The sequence below is a fragment of the Xenia sp. Carnegie-2017 genome, unplaced genomic scaffold, assembly GCF_021976095.1.
Source record: "Xenia sp. Carnegie-2017 unplaced genomic scaffold, XeniaSp_v1 HiC_scaffold_4, whole genome shotgun sequence".
Classification (NCBI taxonomy): domain Eukaryota; kingdom Metazoa; phylum Cnidaria; class Anthozoa; order Malacalcyonacea; family Xeniidae; genus Xenia; species Xenia sp. Carnegie-2017.
Genome location: NW_025813504.1, coordinates 6713462 through 6734092, shown reverse-complemented (window position 1 = coordinate 6734092; position 20631 = coordinate 6713462). Strand labels below are relative to the sequence as shown.

At 33.0% G+C, this 20631-nt stretch overlaps 1 protein-coding gene and 1 long non-coding RNA gene across 2 annotated transcripts; both read right to left on the bottom strand.

Annotated features, from left to right (window-relative positions):
• Positions 1 to 6794: 6794 nt before the first annotated feature.
• Positions 6795 to 7962, bottom strand: LOC124455545. Its single transcript, XR_006951898.1, has 2 exons — positions 7458 to 7962; positions 6795 to 7343 (listed from the first exon to the last, which is right to left on the bottom strand). It is a non-coding gene; the product is annotated as an uncharacterized LOC124455545 (long non-coding RNA).
• A 3323-nt stretch (positions 7963 to 11285) lies between these two features.
• On the bottom strand, positions 11286 to 13826 carry LOC124455544. Its single transcript, XM_047006181.1, has 2 exons — positions 13571 to 13826; positions 11286 to 12010 (listed from the first exon to the last, which is right to left on the bottom strand). The coding sequence occupies exons 1-2, from the start codon at positions 13780 to 13782 to the stop codon at positions 11911 to 11913; spliced, it is 312 nt and encodes a 103-aa protein (XP_046862137.1). The 5' UTR covers positions 13783 to 13826; the 3' UTR covers positions 11286 to 11910.
• Positions 13827 to 20631: the final 6805 nt, after the last annotated feature.

Sequence of the window (20631 nt, the reverse complement as noted above, 5' to 3'; positions counted from 1 at the left end):
CAGAGCAAAATATTTGTCCAAATACTTCTTGCAATTGAATGAATAACTATAGGTTAATAAAGCTCTATATTAGTTTCATAAAGTTATACATCGCACTAGTTTAAACTTTGCAAGTGCTTTAAATGCTCAAATATTCGAATTTGGCCGATTCCAAAATACGTAAACATAAAGCCCAAATGATGACTTGTTGCTATAACATGGAAGTGCAATATCTTTCGTTGATTTTAGTTCTGAAAAAATACGCAAAAACATACGAAGACTCTTGACTTTCCAACGAATATTATTGGAAAGTACTTACGTTCACAACTTCGCATCATCGCATCATCTCATCATCGCATCAATTACGATGATAAGTAACTGCTAATTAAGAACATTGGGACACAGTGGAACAAAATAATCAATATTTAGAGTAATGGTATTAAATCTGCTGGCAATTTCAAAACGCTGCGCAATTGCTTTAAGAATGTGAAAAAACTGCATATTGAAATTTGTTTTACAAAAGATCTTTAGGCGCAGAGTGCAAGACCTTTTCGGATTTAAGCTCAGCACACTTTAAGAAGGTTATTTAATATTTCTAACAAGTTTTAGTAGTTGCACGACATGTTTCACGAAAGTTAACAAAAACAGGCAACGGTAATACAGTCAAGGCAGTACGATCACAACTTTTGTTGTTCCGTAAACAGTAATATCGACAGGCTCTTAATGCTCGATGACAACACCGTGAACTTATTCGGCTCATTTCAAAGTCATTATTTTTCTTTGGAAAACTATATGCTAACGTGATAGTCATGCTAAGTGCAATGGTGGCAGGTGGTGAGAAGAAAGAAGTTGTCTTTTGATGTATTTGATATTTTTTCGCTAAATATTTGAGGAAATAAATGTTTAATAATACCATTTGATGCCTTGCCTTAAATAAGGTTATAAAAGACGACATATTTTATGCAATTAGTCGTTTAGTACGTTTTCTAGTCAGGGAAAGGAGATTAAACATAGGAGAAATTCAAACCAATCGTCAATCTGTCTGAGATTTTTAACGTTTTAATTTACAAATGAATGATTTCAATTAACACGCACTCCCCTTCGCTTACAAATTTTCATATGATAGGGAGAGTATCGTGTCCATGTTTTATGGATATATTTCGTTAACAGAATGATGAAAAAGTAAAAATTACCTAAACTTTTGTGGACGTATGATGAAACAACTTTGAAGTGTTTGATGTGTGCTTAGAAAGTGTTAGAAAGAAAACTTCTAGCTTTATATACAAAACATAATCGAGTAAATTCCCACATGGTATGTCTACACACGGCAGATGTTTTCGTACTGTTATAATCTTCAGTAAATAGTTCATATTTATCTTTCGGTTTTTGCACATTGTTGAAGTGTTAAGTCGGCGCTTCCTTTTTCACACCTTGTGCACTGAAGATGTAATGATAGCTGCATCTTTGATGCCTTTTTACATTTCAGTTAAGAAATTAATTAGGTCGTGACTTTTGATTGTTAGAGCTTTGACCAAAAAAACATGCGTTGCTCTGCACAATATTTATGGTTTACGCGAAAAATTTCATGTTTACTAAAATCTACTGTCTTGACAATTTTTTTGGAATATTTGCCCACCACCTCTAAATTATCCTCGTTCATGCATCCCTCACTTCAAATTATCAATACCAGATCCACTGCAAGATGTTAGATATGTATTTGCAATTTCAAAATTAAATAGATTATTTGTGAAGAATTTTGTTATCATTATTTGGTTTTTAACCGGGTTATACATGCTGATTTTTTAGAGACTTGGACAGATGAAGTTGTATAAAGTCTCACTCAGGATTTACACATTTATACATACAAATGTATAAAGCTGCTTCTGTTGAGTTTATTTGATGATAGCTCAAAATTTGTACAAAAAAGTGCTTAAAGATAAAATAATCTCATACACTCAAACGTTTTTACACTCAACATTTGTGAAAGGAAAATTTTTTCTAAATAGAATAGAATATGCTTTCTAAGCATTTTACATAATTTTACTTGTCCTTTAAAAATGATCTTGTCTCAAAATTTAATAGTAATTCGTTTAAGCTAAAAATTAATAAAGCTAGGTTAGCTTTGCGAATTCATGAATATTTTAAGTCACGTCGAAACAGTGTCAATATAGTATACTAAATAAATAAGCTATTAAATGAATAGTTTGCGTAAAAATTCAACGAGAAAGAAAACATAAAACGCTACGACACCTTAATTATTCAGTTTTAAAATGCACGCAATTAGCTGTCAATATTTGGTCTAGTTGAGAGCAGTAAAAATGTTCAACACCCGATAAAAATCTTGTTTAAAGAATAATATACACACTTAATGTTGTTAGGTGAGAGCAGCTGACAAAAGTGCGCTTTTTCGCCTTTAAAAACACGACAAGTGGATCTTATAACAACAAATAGCTATTATATGTTCAAAGTTTACTTTTCTCATTGCATCGTCATTTAAAGATAAAATTTTCAGCAATATCTTGACCACATTTCCACTCTTATTTCATTTCATGATTACGTTTAATTGTTTTATTGTTTTGCTGTTGCACATTAAAAAAATTAATGAATTTATAGCTATGAACTCATATAGCTACTAAATAATATCAAATGTAATTTACTACTTACAAATTTCAGCAATAAATTATTAAAATGACAACAATTGTTGCGTAAAAATCGGAAATATTGTTCTACTGTATTGAAAAATGAGCACTTATCTATAATCAAATCATTTCATCATTTTATGAGTTTTATATAATTGTTAAGACCTCAAATGTGTTTGTAATTAGTCTGAATGTATTTTTGAAGATTTCTTAGCTGTTGTAAAAAAATTGTTGTAAATTAAGCAACGACACTGCGTATTAAGACATAAGATTGCCATGATATAGCAATTTCTTTTATGGCTTTTAAGCTTTGCTATAGTTACTTCGAGCTGCTCATACTCAAGCTATAGCTATAACTACAAATAGTTATGCTAGTAACTAATAACTATTAACTATTCAGGGTGGCAAATGTTTGCTTTAAAGACCACCGATTGTTTATCATTTGATTTTGATAGTCAGACCACCTGAATATCTAATTGCCGTAGAGTAACTATTGTTATTATAGCTACAATTCCACTTTCTCTATAATGATGTTTTATGTGTGCTGTGGCCACACTAATAAGTTCACAATGAAGATGTAGATCTGATGCATATTTCCCATTAAACACTTCGACCGGCAACGACGGAAATTTCTGCTTGTGGTCGCCATGGCTACGGCGCCAAAGACGGAGATTTTCGTTTTTAGCTTTTGTGTCATTAATATTTATTTAATGCTATCTGAAGCCCCTAAATGCTTTCTAACAGGACGTATTGCTTAGCTGAATGCAGTACACTTGTTTTTTTGTGTGAAGGCTAAATGTGTTGTTTATAAAATACAGTGAACTAAATATAACTGGAAAGTTACCGTTTGGTATTTCGGTAACACACGAAATAAAGCAAATTTTGCGAGATCAGCCTCGCGATGTGTTATTGTAAACAAAGCAAAAAAGTTAATAGACTACATGTTTATAACGGGAATTTCGGCAAAGCTACAGAAACGAAAATTATTTTCTGTTTTAAAGCCTTTTCTTGTGTTATTAATACAGGAAATTTAAGTTTCCTGCCGAACGAATATTTTTCACTCAGGAAACTTACAAATGGCAAAGGTTAGTCCTAGGATTCGTTCTTGCCGAGTGAGAAGAAACTACGAACTTTTTTGGAAATAGTTCTTTATAACATAGATTTGTTTACGTTCAGGTGCTTTTTAAATGTGTTTTTACATCAGTCTAATAAGTGGTTAAAAAATTTTCTAAAAACTGTCGACATAATAATGCCACTTCACAAAATGTCGAAAACGTTTGCATTTGCCATGTTTGTTAAGTTTGGGTTTTATTTTTTCACAAACAACGGTTGTTATAATGATGCATTAACACTTAAATATTGCTATGAATGAGTAAGACAAAATTACATCTTTCTGAATCTATTCTTGCAATCCATTTTTTCACAGTTTCTTTAAAAACACTGATATATTTTGTTTAAAACGTGTTTATCACAAGTGTGGAAAGACTTGGAACAATACTGCCGACTTCAGCTTCAAGTTTACGGGCGAAGGTAGCCTTCCAGTTATGATAAAATACGATTTTCTTTGGATTTTTCAAAACTTTCGGCAATTTTCGCTTACATTGTCAAACTTTTAAGCTGTTTTTCTCTCGTTTAGATTATCATTGACATAAACTGTTTGTTTTCAAAGTGAACTTACAGTTACAAACTTTGTTTTAGTGCTAAAAGATTTATCTTGGTGACGAAAATATCTGGAGGTGATGGGTATATCATATCGCAGTGGCTTAGTTAACAGTCAAAGTGTAAAGGTGCATTTTATTTTCAATTCAGAGTTGACTAGAAGAATTTGCATGGCAGGATCTATCGTTGTCTTAAATAGGTTATAGTAAACAGTTCAAACCATCTATTCGTTTTGTTTAAAAAGTGGTAGAAGAATACAATCATTCAGGAAACAAAAACATAATGTGTTTGTCTTCAGGCAGCCTAGATACATAAGACTAAGAAAACAAGCTCACAAACTGACAGCAGGAAAGTTTACCATCATGACATTCTATTACAAGAGAAAGAATGGAATAGGAAATTTAGCCGATTGAAAATTGGTGTTGCTGTTTCCATGAACGTACTCACGTGTGATGTGGTGAAAGGAAATATTGGAATGAAATAACTTGCTGCCATATTTATTTGGGTACTTTGTTGCGATACATTTAGAAAGATATAGCTTCTAATCTTTAAAGTTGTCTATGATTGTGTAAAAATATATTAATAAACATATTTTTGATGAATAGAAAAATACTTAACGTTACGCGTAAATAATACTTTATACAAAAAAAAAATACAAGTTAAAACATCCAAAATGCAAGTTTTTAGGTGTGGTAGAATGGTGTATATTAAGCAATGATGAAAAAAATCAAAAGTGATGGAGTATCAGCATTCAAGTGGCATAACCAGCAATTTGTGCTTCTGGTATTTGAAATGGAATAAAGTTTCGATATTAAAACAGCTATTATTAATCCGTCGCCATAGTCTGATGAGCCCGAAGATTTAGGAGGATTTGGAGGTAGGAGAAATCTTGCAATGGCAACGACTTTAACACTATTGATTTTAATACTGCTTAAGAGTATGTTTTCGTGCTGGTGTAATTTGATAACATTTAATTGCATTGTCACCTTTCATTTGAAAGTAAAAGATTTATCCGACTTTTAACCAGTTGTTACACGTACTGCTACATGTACATAACTGCTACATGTACATAACTGCTACATGTACATAACATGGGAAAGCTCTCCACGGTCTCTGTTTGTAGGCCACTGCCGTCGTGCACTTGGTTTTCTGCCACATTAAATTTTTAATCTTTAATCATTAATTATTTAAAAGACTGCATTGTAGCGCTATCAAAAAGGAAAGGGCATTAGAGCAAGGAATTCTCTATGCCATGGGGCTATAAACATAGGCACTTTCGACAAACGATTTCGATGCAATATCTTAGTTATCGATAGTGGTAATTTCTCTATGTCTAAGATATCTTTTGTAAGATATAATTTCATTGACTGACATTGTGCAGTTAGTACAATAGTATCTTGTCTTCATATGAAATCACTGCCATAAAAATAGGCTGGAAATGTCCCATAGTTTAATGTTTGGTTCCATTTTGTTCCTTGCTATCTGAAAAATTTCGTCTTGGCAGCACAGTAAAATTTAGCTCTAAACAGCGTGCTGTCATGTTTATTTTGAAGTTTCAGTTTTCTGCTGGTGATATAACTTTTGACTCGAACACATTTAAACACACGCAATATTTATATTACAAATCTCAAACCTTAATTTACAAGAATATCTACAATCCTAAATTTTTTGAAAAGAAAAAAAGAAGTAATGCTTTTTGTGCCCTTTAACTCACGTAAACCAAAAAACTCAAAAGATGGAATTGAATTTTAAATAATATCAAAACCTTATTTTTATAATATTAAATCTCTGTAGACACGTTTTACTTTCTTTATAAATGTACTGTGTTACGTAATAGTTCATCACAAACTCTTACAAATAATGGTGTAAAATTTTCTGTAAGGCCTGATTTTCGAAAACGTATGAGCTTTCTTAAAAAATTACTATAACATCTGAACTTTGTTTTGGGCCCCAAATACTAAAAGATGAAATGCACATCTTCCATCCCTTTTCTACGCCTTTCAGTCGAAGTATGTGCGCACAAAACAAACATTTTAGTTTTGTATTGCGTCAAATTAGTCGAACAAACAATTTTAAACTAACATTGAAAAGGCATTTGTAAAACAACGAGTGGGAGATCTGTTTCATGTGCATCACCATTGAAAAGTTGATTAAAACAAGGAAATCAAGAATTTAAAGTGAAAAACTGTGAACATTAATCTAAAAGAAAAACTAAAGTGAGTATCAGGTAACTTTATACAAAATGGTTACGAAATGTTTGTAACTTTATGATACATTTCTAATGTTTAAAGTTCAATAATTTGAAACAAAATAAGCAGTATTTTTTTATTTGCGCAAAAATACGAAAAAAGGAGGAATAATGAAAATGCCTTGATATTCTTTAATTCAAATTAACAATTGTCGGTATGATATATTTTAAATTGCATTGAATTCGGAGGATTAAGGGTTTATATCGTGGGGGAGATTAAAGATTTATTACATTCACCCTGCTACATAGAAAATGCAAAATCTTTGAAATTCAATGAATGCATGTTTATTTTACTTGAATGAATGCTATTATTATCCTTTAAAACTTTATACAATGATGATAAATTAAATCATAACAGTTACAATTTATTATAGCTAATATATCTACTTTAAAGTTCAAGTCATGTATCGACCATATAGAGCCTAAATTAAAACACTTTCAATGTTTAAAAGTCAATGACGGTTGCGTCGTTTTTGTCCCACCCAAGTTTGTCTTCGCGAGTCTTTTTTTCAAAATAAGACACATCATTGTCGTAGTCACGGCTTTTAACAGCAGGACATATTTTATGACAGAACTTACTACGGAAAAAGGCCTTGTAGTCTTGACTGCTGTTGCTTACAGTGCAATCACATCTTCTTTTGTGCTGATAACAAATCCTTCGGCACTGTCTGGATGCTCTAAGACAACACGTTGAGCAACTTGGGTTGTTTGTATAGTCACAAACCGTCTTAAAATCATAAGTTGACGTCATCACCATGGTTATTGCAATAGTAGCGACAAGAAGGAAGATGTAACTCGATGTATTTGACATCTTTGTACTAAATATTTGAGAAAATAAATACTTAAATAATACCAGTTATCGCTTTGTTGCTATATGTTTACACATGACTACATGATATTTGTTAATAGAAGGACGAGAACATAAAACTTACCTTAACTTTCGTGCATTTGTGTTAAATCCTTTTCCGTCTGATCACAAATAACTTTAATATGTTTTTAAGAATTCTTCCAGCTTTATATACTCAACATATTCGAGTAAAGGCGCACATGGTATGCCCCCCACCTTAATGTTTACATACACTAAACGTGGCAGCTGTAATCTGATAAATTTATATTTAGTACTTCGTGCGTAGGATTAGTTATAGGGCAACTCCTCATTCCACAGCTCACGCACAAAGCATATAAGGATACTGGATCCCTGCTACCTCAACACCGTATACAGAAATATGATATATAATTGCAGGATTTTTAAACTCTTCCACCTGCTTTGTATAAATCCAAAGTTCAGAACAAGTGAAGCTAAGTGTTTAAGTTCATCCCACCGAATCTTGCCAGTAAATTATAGCTATATGGTCGAACTATCTCCAACCCTCTTATTTTTTTAAAGAACTCTGCTACATGTTGCATTTATTGAACAATGGTTAAAAATTTTTAAAGGAAAAGATCTTAAGATATTATAAATTTACACTCGCATGATTGAAGATAAAAAATATATGTCATTCGACCGAGCGATAATCATAGCTTTGAGAACATGGAATCAGAGTATATGTGTTTTCTAAGCTGTTTTACAGTTGTTTAATATGTTTTAAGATGGTCACAAACTTGATCATGTAGGAATTATTTTAATACTAAAAAATTTATGAAACACGTTAGTCTGCAATTAAATAGTCATTTTGAACACATCAAAGCAGTGTCAAAGAATGCTAAAGAACAAATTAAAAACACCGAACTCCACGGCACCATGATTATTTCAGTTTTAAATTTTTGCAATTTTTGTATTTGGTGTCTCTTTAAAAGCAATAAACGTACGATAGGATAAGTTACCTGGCAATAAAAATGCTTTATCAGGATCAAATTACATGCCATTACCTAATATAATTATCGTATGGCAATAAGAAAGAAATGTAATCTTATAGTGCCTTTTAAAATTATAATGCGACAAGTGGATCTTATAAAAACAAAAAATATATATTAGTAGTTGAAAATTTTCGACAATATCTTCACCGCATTTCGAACTTTCAGTTAATCTTATGATTACGTGTAATTGGTTTATTGTTGTTGCTGTCGCACATCCGAAATTCTAAATTATTTGTCCAAATAAATTTACTCTAAATATCTTTAAATTTATTTTGAATATTTAATTCATGGAGATCCTTATCTGCTCCCTGTATTAAGCTCCTACGTGTCTCTGAACATTATCCTCCTCTTCCTACAAGTTTCAGAAGTAAGTCATCAAAATAACAATATTTGTTGGTTTTCAAACTCAGAAACTTTTTCCAACTGCGTTCTAAAATCAAGACTTATCATGACACTCCTATTATATAAGTCCATCATTTTACATAGTTTTTGTAGACGTTATAAGATTTGTTGTGTTTTTATGTTGTCTGAATGTATTCTTTACACTTAGCTGTCATAAAAAATTTGCTTTTCTGAATTCCTTTAAAAGTCTCCATAGTTTATGTCGCCATGAGGCACTGGGATGAGTGTGCACTTAAGACTAGGTCAAACTCTTGCAAGTGTCATTGCTTACCACCAACTCTTCGTCTTTTGCTACTACTTTAAAAAAGCCAATTAGCTTAAGTAGGGGAAAAGGAGAGCAATGTTATATATCCCCTCAAATACTCATGCAATTTATTTTATACTGCAATAATTTGTTTTACATAATCTGAAATTACAAATCATGAACGTCGTCTGCATATTACATTGAAAATTCGAAGTCTTGCCCCTAAAGCACTCCCACATAGTTGAGTTATTCTGACAAAAAAACAATTAGATGTCATTTATCAAATTTCCCATATTAACATCAAAAATACGTTCTTACCCTACCAGATAACGCAGGCCTAACACAAACTTCAAAGACAATTCAACCTTTCCATGCTTAGCATATGAAATCTTAAATTTTGTAGAATGTGCTAAGTTTGTTGCTAAGAATTGAAAAAATTTTTTTGTCTTAAAATGTAGCTATGTTAAGAAAAGCCGTCGCTGACAAAATTATAAACAGGTATGCTGAAGTTTATAAAGGTGTTATTAGATAATTTCATTAAAAGCTAAGAATTGAAAAAAATTAACGCTCTACCCCACCAGATAACGCAGGCCTAAAACAAATTTCAAAGACAATTCAACTTTTCCATGCTTAGCATATGAAATCTTACATTTTGTACAATGTGCTAAGTTTGTTGCTTCTACTGATTTGAGTTAAAATATTTGATCTTAGGTGAGTTGTGTTAGATTTATATGTCTTTAAATAGTTGCTGGTGCTGAAGTATTTTTCCATGGAGAAGCAAGAATGGAATAGCAGTTTTCAGTTCTTGCCATATACGACTTTTTAATGCTAGCAATCCTTTATATTCTGGGTGTGATTATACTTCAGTGATAAAGAGTAGTGCTGACTTTGCTGAGACTGTACTTATAGTCACTTCATCATTAGTTCTGAAGGATTTTATGTCATAAGTGCAACTAATATTACTCTAAGGACACCTGTGTAGCTGTGACTTTCATACTTTTGCTATCTGTGTACCAGAAGAAGATTGAACTCTAAGATTTAGAAGCCTTGCAATCCGTTAGTTGTCAGACTACTGTATCATTGTGATAAGCAAAGCTCAAAATTGACAATAACAAAAAAACAATGATAAAAAATCCTAAAAAAGTCAAACAGTAGCTAAAAATACATTCCTATACAAACAAATAATAAATAGAAGAAACCTTAATAAAAATGAAAGTATCAAAACAATAAAAAACAATAATTTAAAACAAAAAATTTAAAAATACAAAATGAATAAAAAAGTAATAATAAAAAAAGAAAACTCCAACCTATAAAAACCATCTACAATACACTAAATATCCGTTCGCCCCACAGGCATTGATGATTGTCAATTTAAAAATTTATTATTGGTTGTAACACAATGGGATTCCATAATTTCATTTGAATTTAAACATTTATTGTGCAGCATTTTAGACAGTTCGTCACGCAATCGATAAATTATGGGGTTTGTGTTTTCTATATTTGCGATAAAAACATTCAACTTCAGCTTATTGACATTTTCCGAATTGAATTTTTTACATTATGTAGGGTCTCGTGTCCTGCATGTAAGTTGATTATCTATAGACCGAAGTTATGCTATTTACTTGCACAATCCACGACTGCGATTCAATTTAGCCTTTTCGTATTCCGTTCACACGTTGTATTTCGATTACGCTCTTAGCCCTACCCTTTAATTATAATAACAAGACACCATAATGACAGAAACGTAAACTTAGCCACAGAATAGATACATACAGAAGGGCCATTTCATGAAAAATGCGGTCCCAATTTGATAGCATGCCGACTTCCAAATATGTTGGCAGCAAGATAAACTTGCTACACTAAATAAGGGTAGCAATGTAATAACCCAAAATCTTGGCGTTATTACTCAAAAGTTGAAATATTTATCCTGAGACGACCAAATCAAAGCTGTGCTGAAATGGGAACATACAATCAACATATATTTTTATGCTTTCATGTACAACCAATGTGTACAATTTTATCGAGGCCTGTATGAGAAATGCTGTGCCGTGGCCGTGTGGTCAAGGTTATTCGTATTTATTTATTTTAGAAGAACGGAAGCGGAGAAGCGCTTAACGAACGTTCTTAATCAGAAACAAGAAGGAACAATGTGAAATTTATCAACGGACGGCTACATTAAAAAAGATATTTCGTATGACATTGATTTGGTGCTTTAGAATTCAGGACAACTAGTCATATACCGAACTCTCGATAAATGTTCATTGAGAAATTGCAAACTTGTGCAATTGTATTTAATGCCAATGCCATATTGTGTTGGGAAAATTCTTATATTGTATGATTGTAGCTAACTTCCAGACAGGGGCGGATCCAGCAATTTTCGTGACTGATGCACCACTGCGAGCGCCAAAGGCGCTAGCTCTGTAGGGGGGTCTGGGAGGATGCCCCCCGGAAAATTTTATGTTTTAGATCGTCGGAAATGCGATTTCCTGCGTTTTGACAACAGAATTTAAAAAAAACTTGGCTTTACTTAGTTTGTAAACTTTTCGCAAATTTCCATGATATAAAATCTAAAATTCCATTAACCTTTAAACATTTTCATTACTACTATTTGATTTATCAAGTTTCATACCTTCGCCAAAACTTACAATCAGGAAGGTATCATTCCAATCCACGAGTGATTTTAAAAAGGTAGAAGCTTGGCACATTTTTTGTCGTGAAACGCAAAGAAACCTTTTATATCTCACAAATGAAGCACAAGTTTTTGACCATTAATCACACTTGATACCACTCGTCCAACAGCAGGAAACAATACGTAGACATAGCAAAGAAATGTTCACGATGTAATCATCGTACCAAAGGAAGGCAACAAGTAATGATAAATGTTATTCTCTTCTTTCATTGATAATATCACTCCTCCAAGAGCAGAAAAAGATACGTAGATATAGCAAAGAAATTTTCACGCAGTTACCATCACCTCTAGTTCTACACAAGCAATAAAAATTAGAAAGTCTATTGAATAAAATCACTATTGACTCTATGTTGATAAAGAAAAGCCTTTTAGGGGAACATTCATCAAGCCTTAAAGTGTAATTTTTTGGGTTGCCTTTAACACTCCATAAATATTTTTTTAGATAATTGAATCTAAGCATGGTAATGCCAGTGCTATACTTTCCCAACCAAATTCATGAGACCAGCTTTCAAGGGGAGTATAAGTACGTACCTAATAGCTAATACTATGTGCCCTCCTAGCTTTAATCAAATAGCAATGGTGAGGACTTCTATACATAAGGATCAGGATACACATATGCACATATGCAAAAATAAAATATGGTGGTGTAATATACAATGAAATATGTTAAAGAATTACAATATAGAACTGTTGCTCTAATATCTTTATGTATAGTGGGTAATTTTGAGATAATAATAATCATGTAAAGACAATACAGTAACATCATATCTGTGTAAATGAAATGCTTTGTTGTGTACCCACCCTTTTGTGATCATAATGTTTTATGGTAAATTTAGAAATTTGGCACACTGAAGCATACACTCAAAAAAACATCATCTTGTAAACTCAAGATTCCAGTTATAACAGCAACAGAGAAGATTCAAAGCAATATTTCAACTTCATATGAAAGTCATTATCAAGCTAGGTGTGGAAGAAATAATAAGGAATTGTTGTGGCTGAAATAATATGTAATTACAGTTTGCTTTGCTAAATTTCAGGGAATTGACAATATTAGGCATGCAATTTGAAAATGAAAACTCTAATGAATAACATGGTTGGTCCAGCATAGCTCTTACATTCAACACATTGCATAGCTCAGAAAGTTAGTATTTATAAACAAGCAAAATGTATGAAAAATGTGCCCTCTGTCTGTCACATTGAGCACATATTACAACATATTACATGGAATATTTAAATATCTATCAAATATCCTGAAGTAATGTAATATTAAATTATTAGCTCTTATATTTTTATGTATATTAAGTAACTTTGAAATCACAATATCCATGTGAGCCGAATTAGAGAGGAGATTTCTCCAGGAAGTACGTAGAGACTTCTACCAGTGACTTTAATCAAGAAATAAATATCAGTCCAAATATAAATATGCAGGATTACCCAAATTCAAACATATAGTTGTGAATAAAATGTTTTGTGATCTTATGTTATATGACACTTTATAAACTTGGCACAACAACATGCATAATTATGTGCACACTAGTTATGGCATAAATCCAAAGCATTGCATTATACTACTGGCTAAATTTCATTGAGCCAACAATATTGGACATGGAGTTTGAAAATTGACATTGTAAAATAGAATACAGTAAATTTCGATTTAATAGGTTAATGCAGGTCAGGATGCTTTGAAATTTAAATAAATTCAACAGGGAATAAACACCCCATGTGCCCCTTCCCATCATATTCCTAACATTAAAGAGAGTAAGCCATAAGCATTACATAAATACAAGTATAGACCTATAGCTATGCATTACAATGTCAAGCATAGTAAGCAGTAAGCACTTCAAGCTACTTACTTTAAAGCCCGCCAATTATCTCCCATATGGTTAGGGATAATCAACTCTGCGTTAAGATCTCTCGCCAGCTTTCCTTTTCGAAACAGGTCTGTTTTAGTCGGAATGGCAGCAGAGACTTTTGCTTCATAATCCTTTCTTACAGAAGAAATCTCGCTGGTTTTACTGTCTTGAATCAATGAGCCAAAATCGTATATATGCCTACTTTCAGCCATGATGACTTCAAGATATAAATAAACCAAATGCCATAGTCATGTAATTATAAAATTTGAAGGTTTGAAGATTTATAACGCTGGCTCAAGTGCACCAGTCAGAATGAAATTTTGGTGTTCGTGGGCTTAATTGCAACAGTCAGCAGCGATTTCCCACCGTGACGTAGGCTAAAAAATAATGAAATTCGTGACGTTTAGGTGGTTCACTCGGCCAAAGAGACTCGGGACTGTTGCACCAACTGGTGCACTTTTTCCCCACCGTGACGTAGTGATTCACTATCTAGCCACCGTGACGTAGTAATACAAATTCAGCTCAGTGTAGCTGGATGATGAAACAAATTTTCGCTAAAAATTTCGACACATAAAACGCCATATTTAGCGACGCATTTTTAATAATGCGGCTGTAATCAAAATGATACTCACATGTAAACAATCGACGAAGGTTTTTAACAATATTTCTCAATCATCAATGTACATTTGTTGTCAATATATTGTCAGTGTTAAGGTATTTAAAGCATTTAGAAACTATAAACGTTCCAATCTGATATATTTCTTGCATTTTGCTCGTATTGATTGTAAGTTATAATATGTTGTGAAAGATTAACTATTCAATTTTATGACTGATGCACTCGCATCAGTTGCACCAGCCTGGATCCGCCCCTGCTTCCAGATGCTCTTAACTATATGTTCCTTATATTTGTCATGTTTTAGATAATTTAAAGTAACTGATTCATGCCAGGTAACTTGTTCTTTGCTTCTATCAATATAATATATGTTATTTTCGTTACATCGCTGTCGCTGCATTAATTTTCAGATTAATTTGCTAAATATGCTGCACGTATTCAGCCACACCAGCTGCATCGACGGCACATATTCATCAATTGGACACCACCACCCAGTTGGGTACAGCTGAGTTGCTTTTCAAATTTGATTCGCTTTTCAATTGATCAATAGTTCACACACTGAAATTAGCAAAAAGAACAAAGAAGTAATAAGCAACAGTAATAATCACATTGCTTTTCCTCAAAGAAAGCATGTCCTTTTATCCAGGGAATCAAAGTGGTAAAAGATGGTAAAACATCACAGGCAGAATCAAATCACTGAAGGATGGCTTATATCTATAAAGGCCATTATCTGCCTCTGACCCATTCTCATGCCTCATGACATAATTTTGCATTCTTGCTTACCAGAAAATTAAACACAGATGCTCTAGAGAATTTTTTTGGAACAATACGCCAGCAAGGAGGTAATTCTGACAATCCCATGCCAATACAATTTATCAGAGCTTTTCGAAAGGTTTTTTAGCGTCACTTTGACTCTCTTCCAAAGGAAACTGTTCTAAAGATATGGACACTCTGCTAACACAGTTTTCAAAAAAAAAGCCAAACCATTTAGTATGCCACTTTACCTGCCGCAAAAAGCCCAAGTAACTCACTGTTGATTGGTGAAATGATCACCGAGAACAAAATATTGGCAACAATTTATTGCTCAAAAATGTTGCCTATGTTTCAGGATATTTGCTACAAAGCTTTCAAAATCCACAGCTGTCTCCAATGTAAGAACGTTTTGACTTCAAATAGCATAAAACAATGATGGCAATTTGCTTTGTCATTTGGCATATAAAGAACCTTAATTGTGGGCTGATGCTCCTTCATCGTGCTATTTAAAATACATTATAAACTTGAAGACACCTTCGTGGATTGCTTCAGTCACAACCAAAAATCTGAATGTTGGAAAGAGGATCTTGAAAAAGTCTTAACATGATACCAGTGCCATTCCGCATGTTCACAGTTTCCACCTGCAATATTTGGGTCAAACTATTTTTAAAGAATGGAATTTATTACGGCATCAAATTTGTAATCGCGAGTTTCTAATAAAGATCGCGAAAGTACATTAAAGTCAAGCATTTGTAACATTCTACAACCATTTTACAAGGAATCAGGATCAAAGCCTGATATCCCTTTCGCCCCACCGGGGGCAAGATCCAGAGGTCCACCGATGTCGGCGCCGAAAATATCGTGGATGGCACGCTGAAAATGCCTGTAGTTTTTGTTGCAGCCTTTCGTGCAACACCATAATTTGCATGTTTTTCCCAGGCGAATGCATACGCAATACTTGATGTTTCCGCCAACGATTCACCGGTTCAATTCATGCCGTTCATACCGGTTGTCTTTCAAACAGGAAAGCGTTTATTTTGCTAGTCGCTATTCGCCAGATAACTTCAATTTGAAACAATGCAGCGACCCCTAGAGACCCTTTATTCAAACCTCTATGTAATGAGTTAAGAAATTTATACTACAGTGACAGTTCATGGATATAGAAAAGCCAGACTTCAAACTATGCAAGTTTATTGTAGCCCTTACCCATCTCCACATCAGTACCAGCAAATTACTTTTGAGAAAAACTCAAAATTTTTTTCTGCCAAAGATTAAGCTAAAATTTTCAGAGTGAAAATTACAGTTAAGGACAGCTTAATGCCATCACTTATTTAGCATTTCACTCTGACTATTATCTCCTATAAGTATATGCAAGGTGTGCTATATAGCAATCACTTGTAGCATTGTATTTGCAAATACAAACAGAATATAACCAACATGTTTTAATTATATAATTACATGAATGTTCTATTGGTTCATGTGTCATGCTTACTGGTTATGATAAATATCTTTTCATATGATCAAAGCTTGTTTAAATGTAAATCTAAAATAATTTAATTTAGAAATTATAATGATCATCGTGAAAATAACCTAGTGATCATGAAAATACTTTTGCTGTTTTGCCAAATTTCAAGGTTTATCTGCATACATAGAAAGACATTTTACTTTATAGAAAATGTGCTTTTCATACATCAATAGCCCTTTGGAATTTTATGGCAAACAATCTGGTATGAGTTGTGATTAACACACCTTACATGTCTACATGAGGTGTCAGTTAGAAAAGGGACAATATGTGACATGGGACAACATTTCATGTATGTGAAGTACTAAGGTTTAATACCATTCCAGTCAAATTGTCAAAATAAAAGCTTCATGGATCATAAGACTCAAAATCACAGGTTATAGTAAACAGCTTCTCAATCAATGTTAGTTTTCTCAAATCTTAAACAATATGTAGTATAACTGTCTAATGATTGAATGATCAATGATCACAAACTGAAAAGCCCCAAACATTTGTTTATGATAAAGTAAATATAGTATGGGGCCTTATGGCTACAGATTTTTGTCCATTGAAATATATCAGAATGTAGGATTTCGCTGCCATATAACGGTCAATGATTCCCCAAGCACTAAAGAAATCATAGCTAAAAGTCCTTCGGCAACAACAACAATTTTAGAAGCATCAATCTGCTTACCATACGGCATATTAACATAAATCGCATCACACACTCGCATAATTGACTTGATATATTACATTCATGCATACACTTCAGTTGTCCTTTACTTACGATTTTGGATGTAAATTTCTGCGATAACTCAAAACAATGTTGGCTTGCTTTTGAACATCAATGAGTGAAATGTCGCCTGCGAGATAGTCTTGCAAGCATTTACAATTCATCCATAAATTTTGCCCTCTTGAAAAAATTCACAGTTTGGAAAGCAGCATTCATGTCAATATATGAACTTTGTAAAGATTATAAATTCCATCTGATTGTAGTTTAGTTTCTATCATGCTTATTAAAATCACTATGAAACTATCAAACATTCAATTCAGACAGTGAGCTTGACTATGTTAGTTCAGTTGGCTATCAGTCGAAATCGTCAAACCAATCACAATGAAACAAAATTCAAATGAACCAATTGTAAGATAGCAATTGGACTCCTTTATACGTCCGCCACCCTATTATCAGTCGAGATTATTCCAGACTGTCCACTGATCTGGCCATTGACCAATAAAATATGCGTTTTGGCGTTCATAGACTCTTTATCCGTCGAACCAGTCAAGCCACCCCGCTTATCAGTCGGTTATTCCAGGTCACCAACTGATCTGGGTTACCAACGAGATATTCATTGGATTAGTCATTAGTTTTCAATAATAAATAAAGCTGGATTTTTATTACGAAGTAAATGCGATAATAACGTAAGAATAATTAATGAATTTTTAATTAATATGAATAGGTAATTTGAATTTCAACATCAGTCGCGCGACGGATTTGACATATCTAGATCCGCCCCTGTTCTAACTCGCACAAGTATAACCATGATTGAATGTTGGCAAGTTGGCAAAAGCATCAGACCACAATAACAAATTTTGACTCTAAAACGTGTATTCTAACGATGCGATTCGACCTAAGTTGTCAAAATTACCTTCTTTGACATTGCTCGTGATGGCATACACAAAACAAAAATGGAATAGCCATATAATTATCGAGGACGCGCCGAACTGTTTCTCATTACTATATTTTCTACTACGAACTTGCTGGAGTTATCTTGCTGCCAACATGGCGGCAATGCCTGATTGCGGGCTAAAAGTTGACAACAAAATCTTCAAAGGTTGCGACCATTGAGTTCTATAATAACTGGAGCGGCTATCTTTACTGGGGCGAGGTCGCCAAAAAAATGGCGGCCAACGGACGTATTTCCGCTGAAATGATCGCTTTGCAGAAAAATAATATTCTCGACCTCCCCCTGGTGTCTATAGTAAATTATAAAGAATTTTTCAAAAACAAACACGATATCACAGAATATGGATATCGTTAGTTCCATATTCTGTGACGATTCTTTTTTGGCATTTCTTTTATAATGCCAACACTTCAATCGTTCAATTGTTGGATGTCGTAGTTTCCACAAAAAGGTACATATCGCTTCCCACAGGTGAGGTAGTTGTTTGTTTTGTTAGTCCGTCAACGATTGAAAAGCAATTATACATGCACTTGAAAAGCCATAAAATACATATTAAAGATCGTATTTTTTAAGACTGACTTGAACGCCAAATATACTGATGTTTTCCTGTTTTTGTCTATAAATTTCTGCATACTTTTCTGTCATTTGTTAATGCATGAAATCGTAAATTTACCTATCTATTTGCAAAATAGTTTCCTAAAGCAAAAAGACCCTGCACACATTTTGCTCTGTGAAAAGTATCAAGAAGAAATGATCAGCCCCAACAGTACCCATGATTTGGAGCAGAGCTTGTTATGACTATTTGCTGACAACATGCAGGAAGACAAAGATGATATTGATCAGGCAGAGTCTTAAAAATGATAATGCTGTAAAGATAATTGATTTATTGTCTGCCTTATCCAGAGTTATTTAATTTGATCATGGTCAAATTCTATGGATGGAGACAATGGATTCACTAATGATGCCTTGAATGCTTTGAAGTTGAAGTTCATGAACCAAAAAGATGGCAAGAAGGTTGTGTGTTTTGATGCTTAATTAAATGTCAATTCACAACATATAAAATGGAAAGGCCATAAAGTTTGTGTCTATGTAAACATTTGTACTGAGATTGATGATGACTTGATGCAGATGTGAAGCATTAAACTGAATAAGCCATTGGGTTTTATATAACATAATGTTTAAATCATGGCATATCTTTATCAAAATATTTTAGTTGAGTGTTGTTTAAATGTTACTAATATCTAATGCACTATACTGAAGCATTAAAGATTCAGTGATGAAACCTTTAAATTTACTGTACTGTATATTTCTTATATATTTCTTATATTTCTTTAAGAAACAGTTTGAGCTTATTTACCTATTAGAGTACAGAATGGGATTTATCATATGCATCATTGCTGCTTTTTAAATAAATGTTTTCACTTTTCAAAGCTTTTCTACTAATATTTTGCTTCTTATTTCTTTTCATGAGATTGATGATATAGAGGTAATATAATCCAATAACTTTATAATTTCTAGAAAGCTGTTAAGCTTCTAGCATAAAAGTACACTATAGGTATTTAATTCATTTGTTTTTATTGCCTTGTTATGACATATCCATATGCATTTCATCATTCATGTATGAAGAAAACACCAAATGTGGATACTCAGAGAACAAAATGCACTACCAACTGCTTATGAAATTTATTATTGAAGTGAAAACTGTTTTAATCATTCAAATTGTGCACTTATATTGAAAATATAGGAAAAACAAAACAAAGTGAAAAAGAAGGGTAGAAGTATTAAAACTAAAAATGAATTATAAACACCATTGGAAGCATAAGTGTTTTGATGATTATTTGCATTTTGCCCAATTTATATATCAATACAACAAAATCAAAATGTGCTACAACTTTACAAGTATTTGATGCAGTTGCACTTCAGAACATCACAAAAAGGTTACTTAAAGTAATTTCTATACAATATTGTTTGTTTTCATTTACCAAACCTATGCAGACTTGAGTCTTTTGAAATTTAATATGAAACTCAATTACAGAAAATACGTAAATATCCAGAGATTTAATATTTACTTTTAAAGAAACAAGTAAAAGAAGCAAAATAGCAATGATAAAAATAAGCTAACTTCTCTCGTGAACCACTGTGGAGATGAACTATTATATACTTTTTTGTATAGACTAAAGAGTTTAATCGATCAAACAAGTTTGACACTGGTAAGAAAACGACGCATATCTGCATTCATAGATGTGTAGCCGACATATAGCTCTTTCGTCGATAGTTATAAATACATCCTCGTAGGAGCCGATAACTGGAAAGCTAGGTTGACTCGCTGTTACGAATTGTAGGTTTTTATCGTGATTTTCATCAAAAAATTGCTTGCCGAATCCCAAATACACACATACATTTTCCTCAGGAGGGAGTGGGAAATTGTGAAATTTTCGGAAAAGCGGTCAATTTCGGTAAATCTCAGCGGCAACGGACGAAATCCGCCATTTTTTTGGCGTCACCAGATATC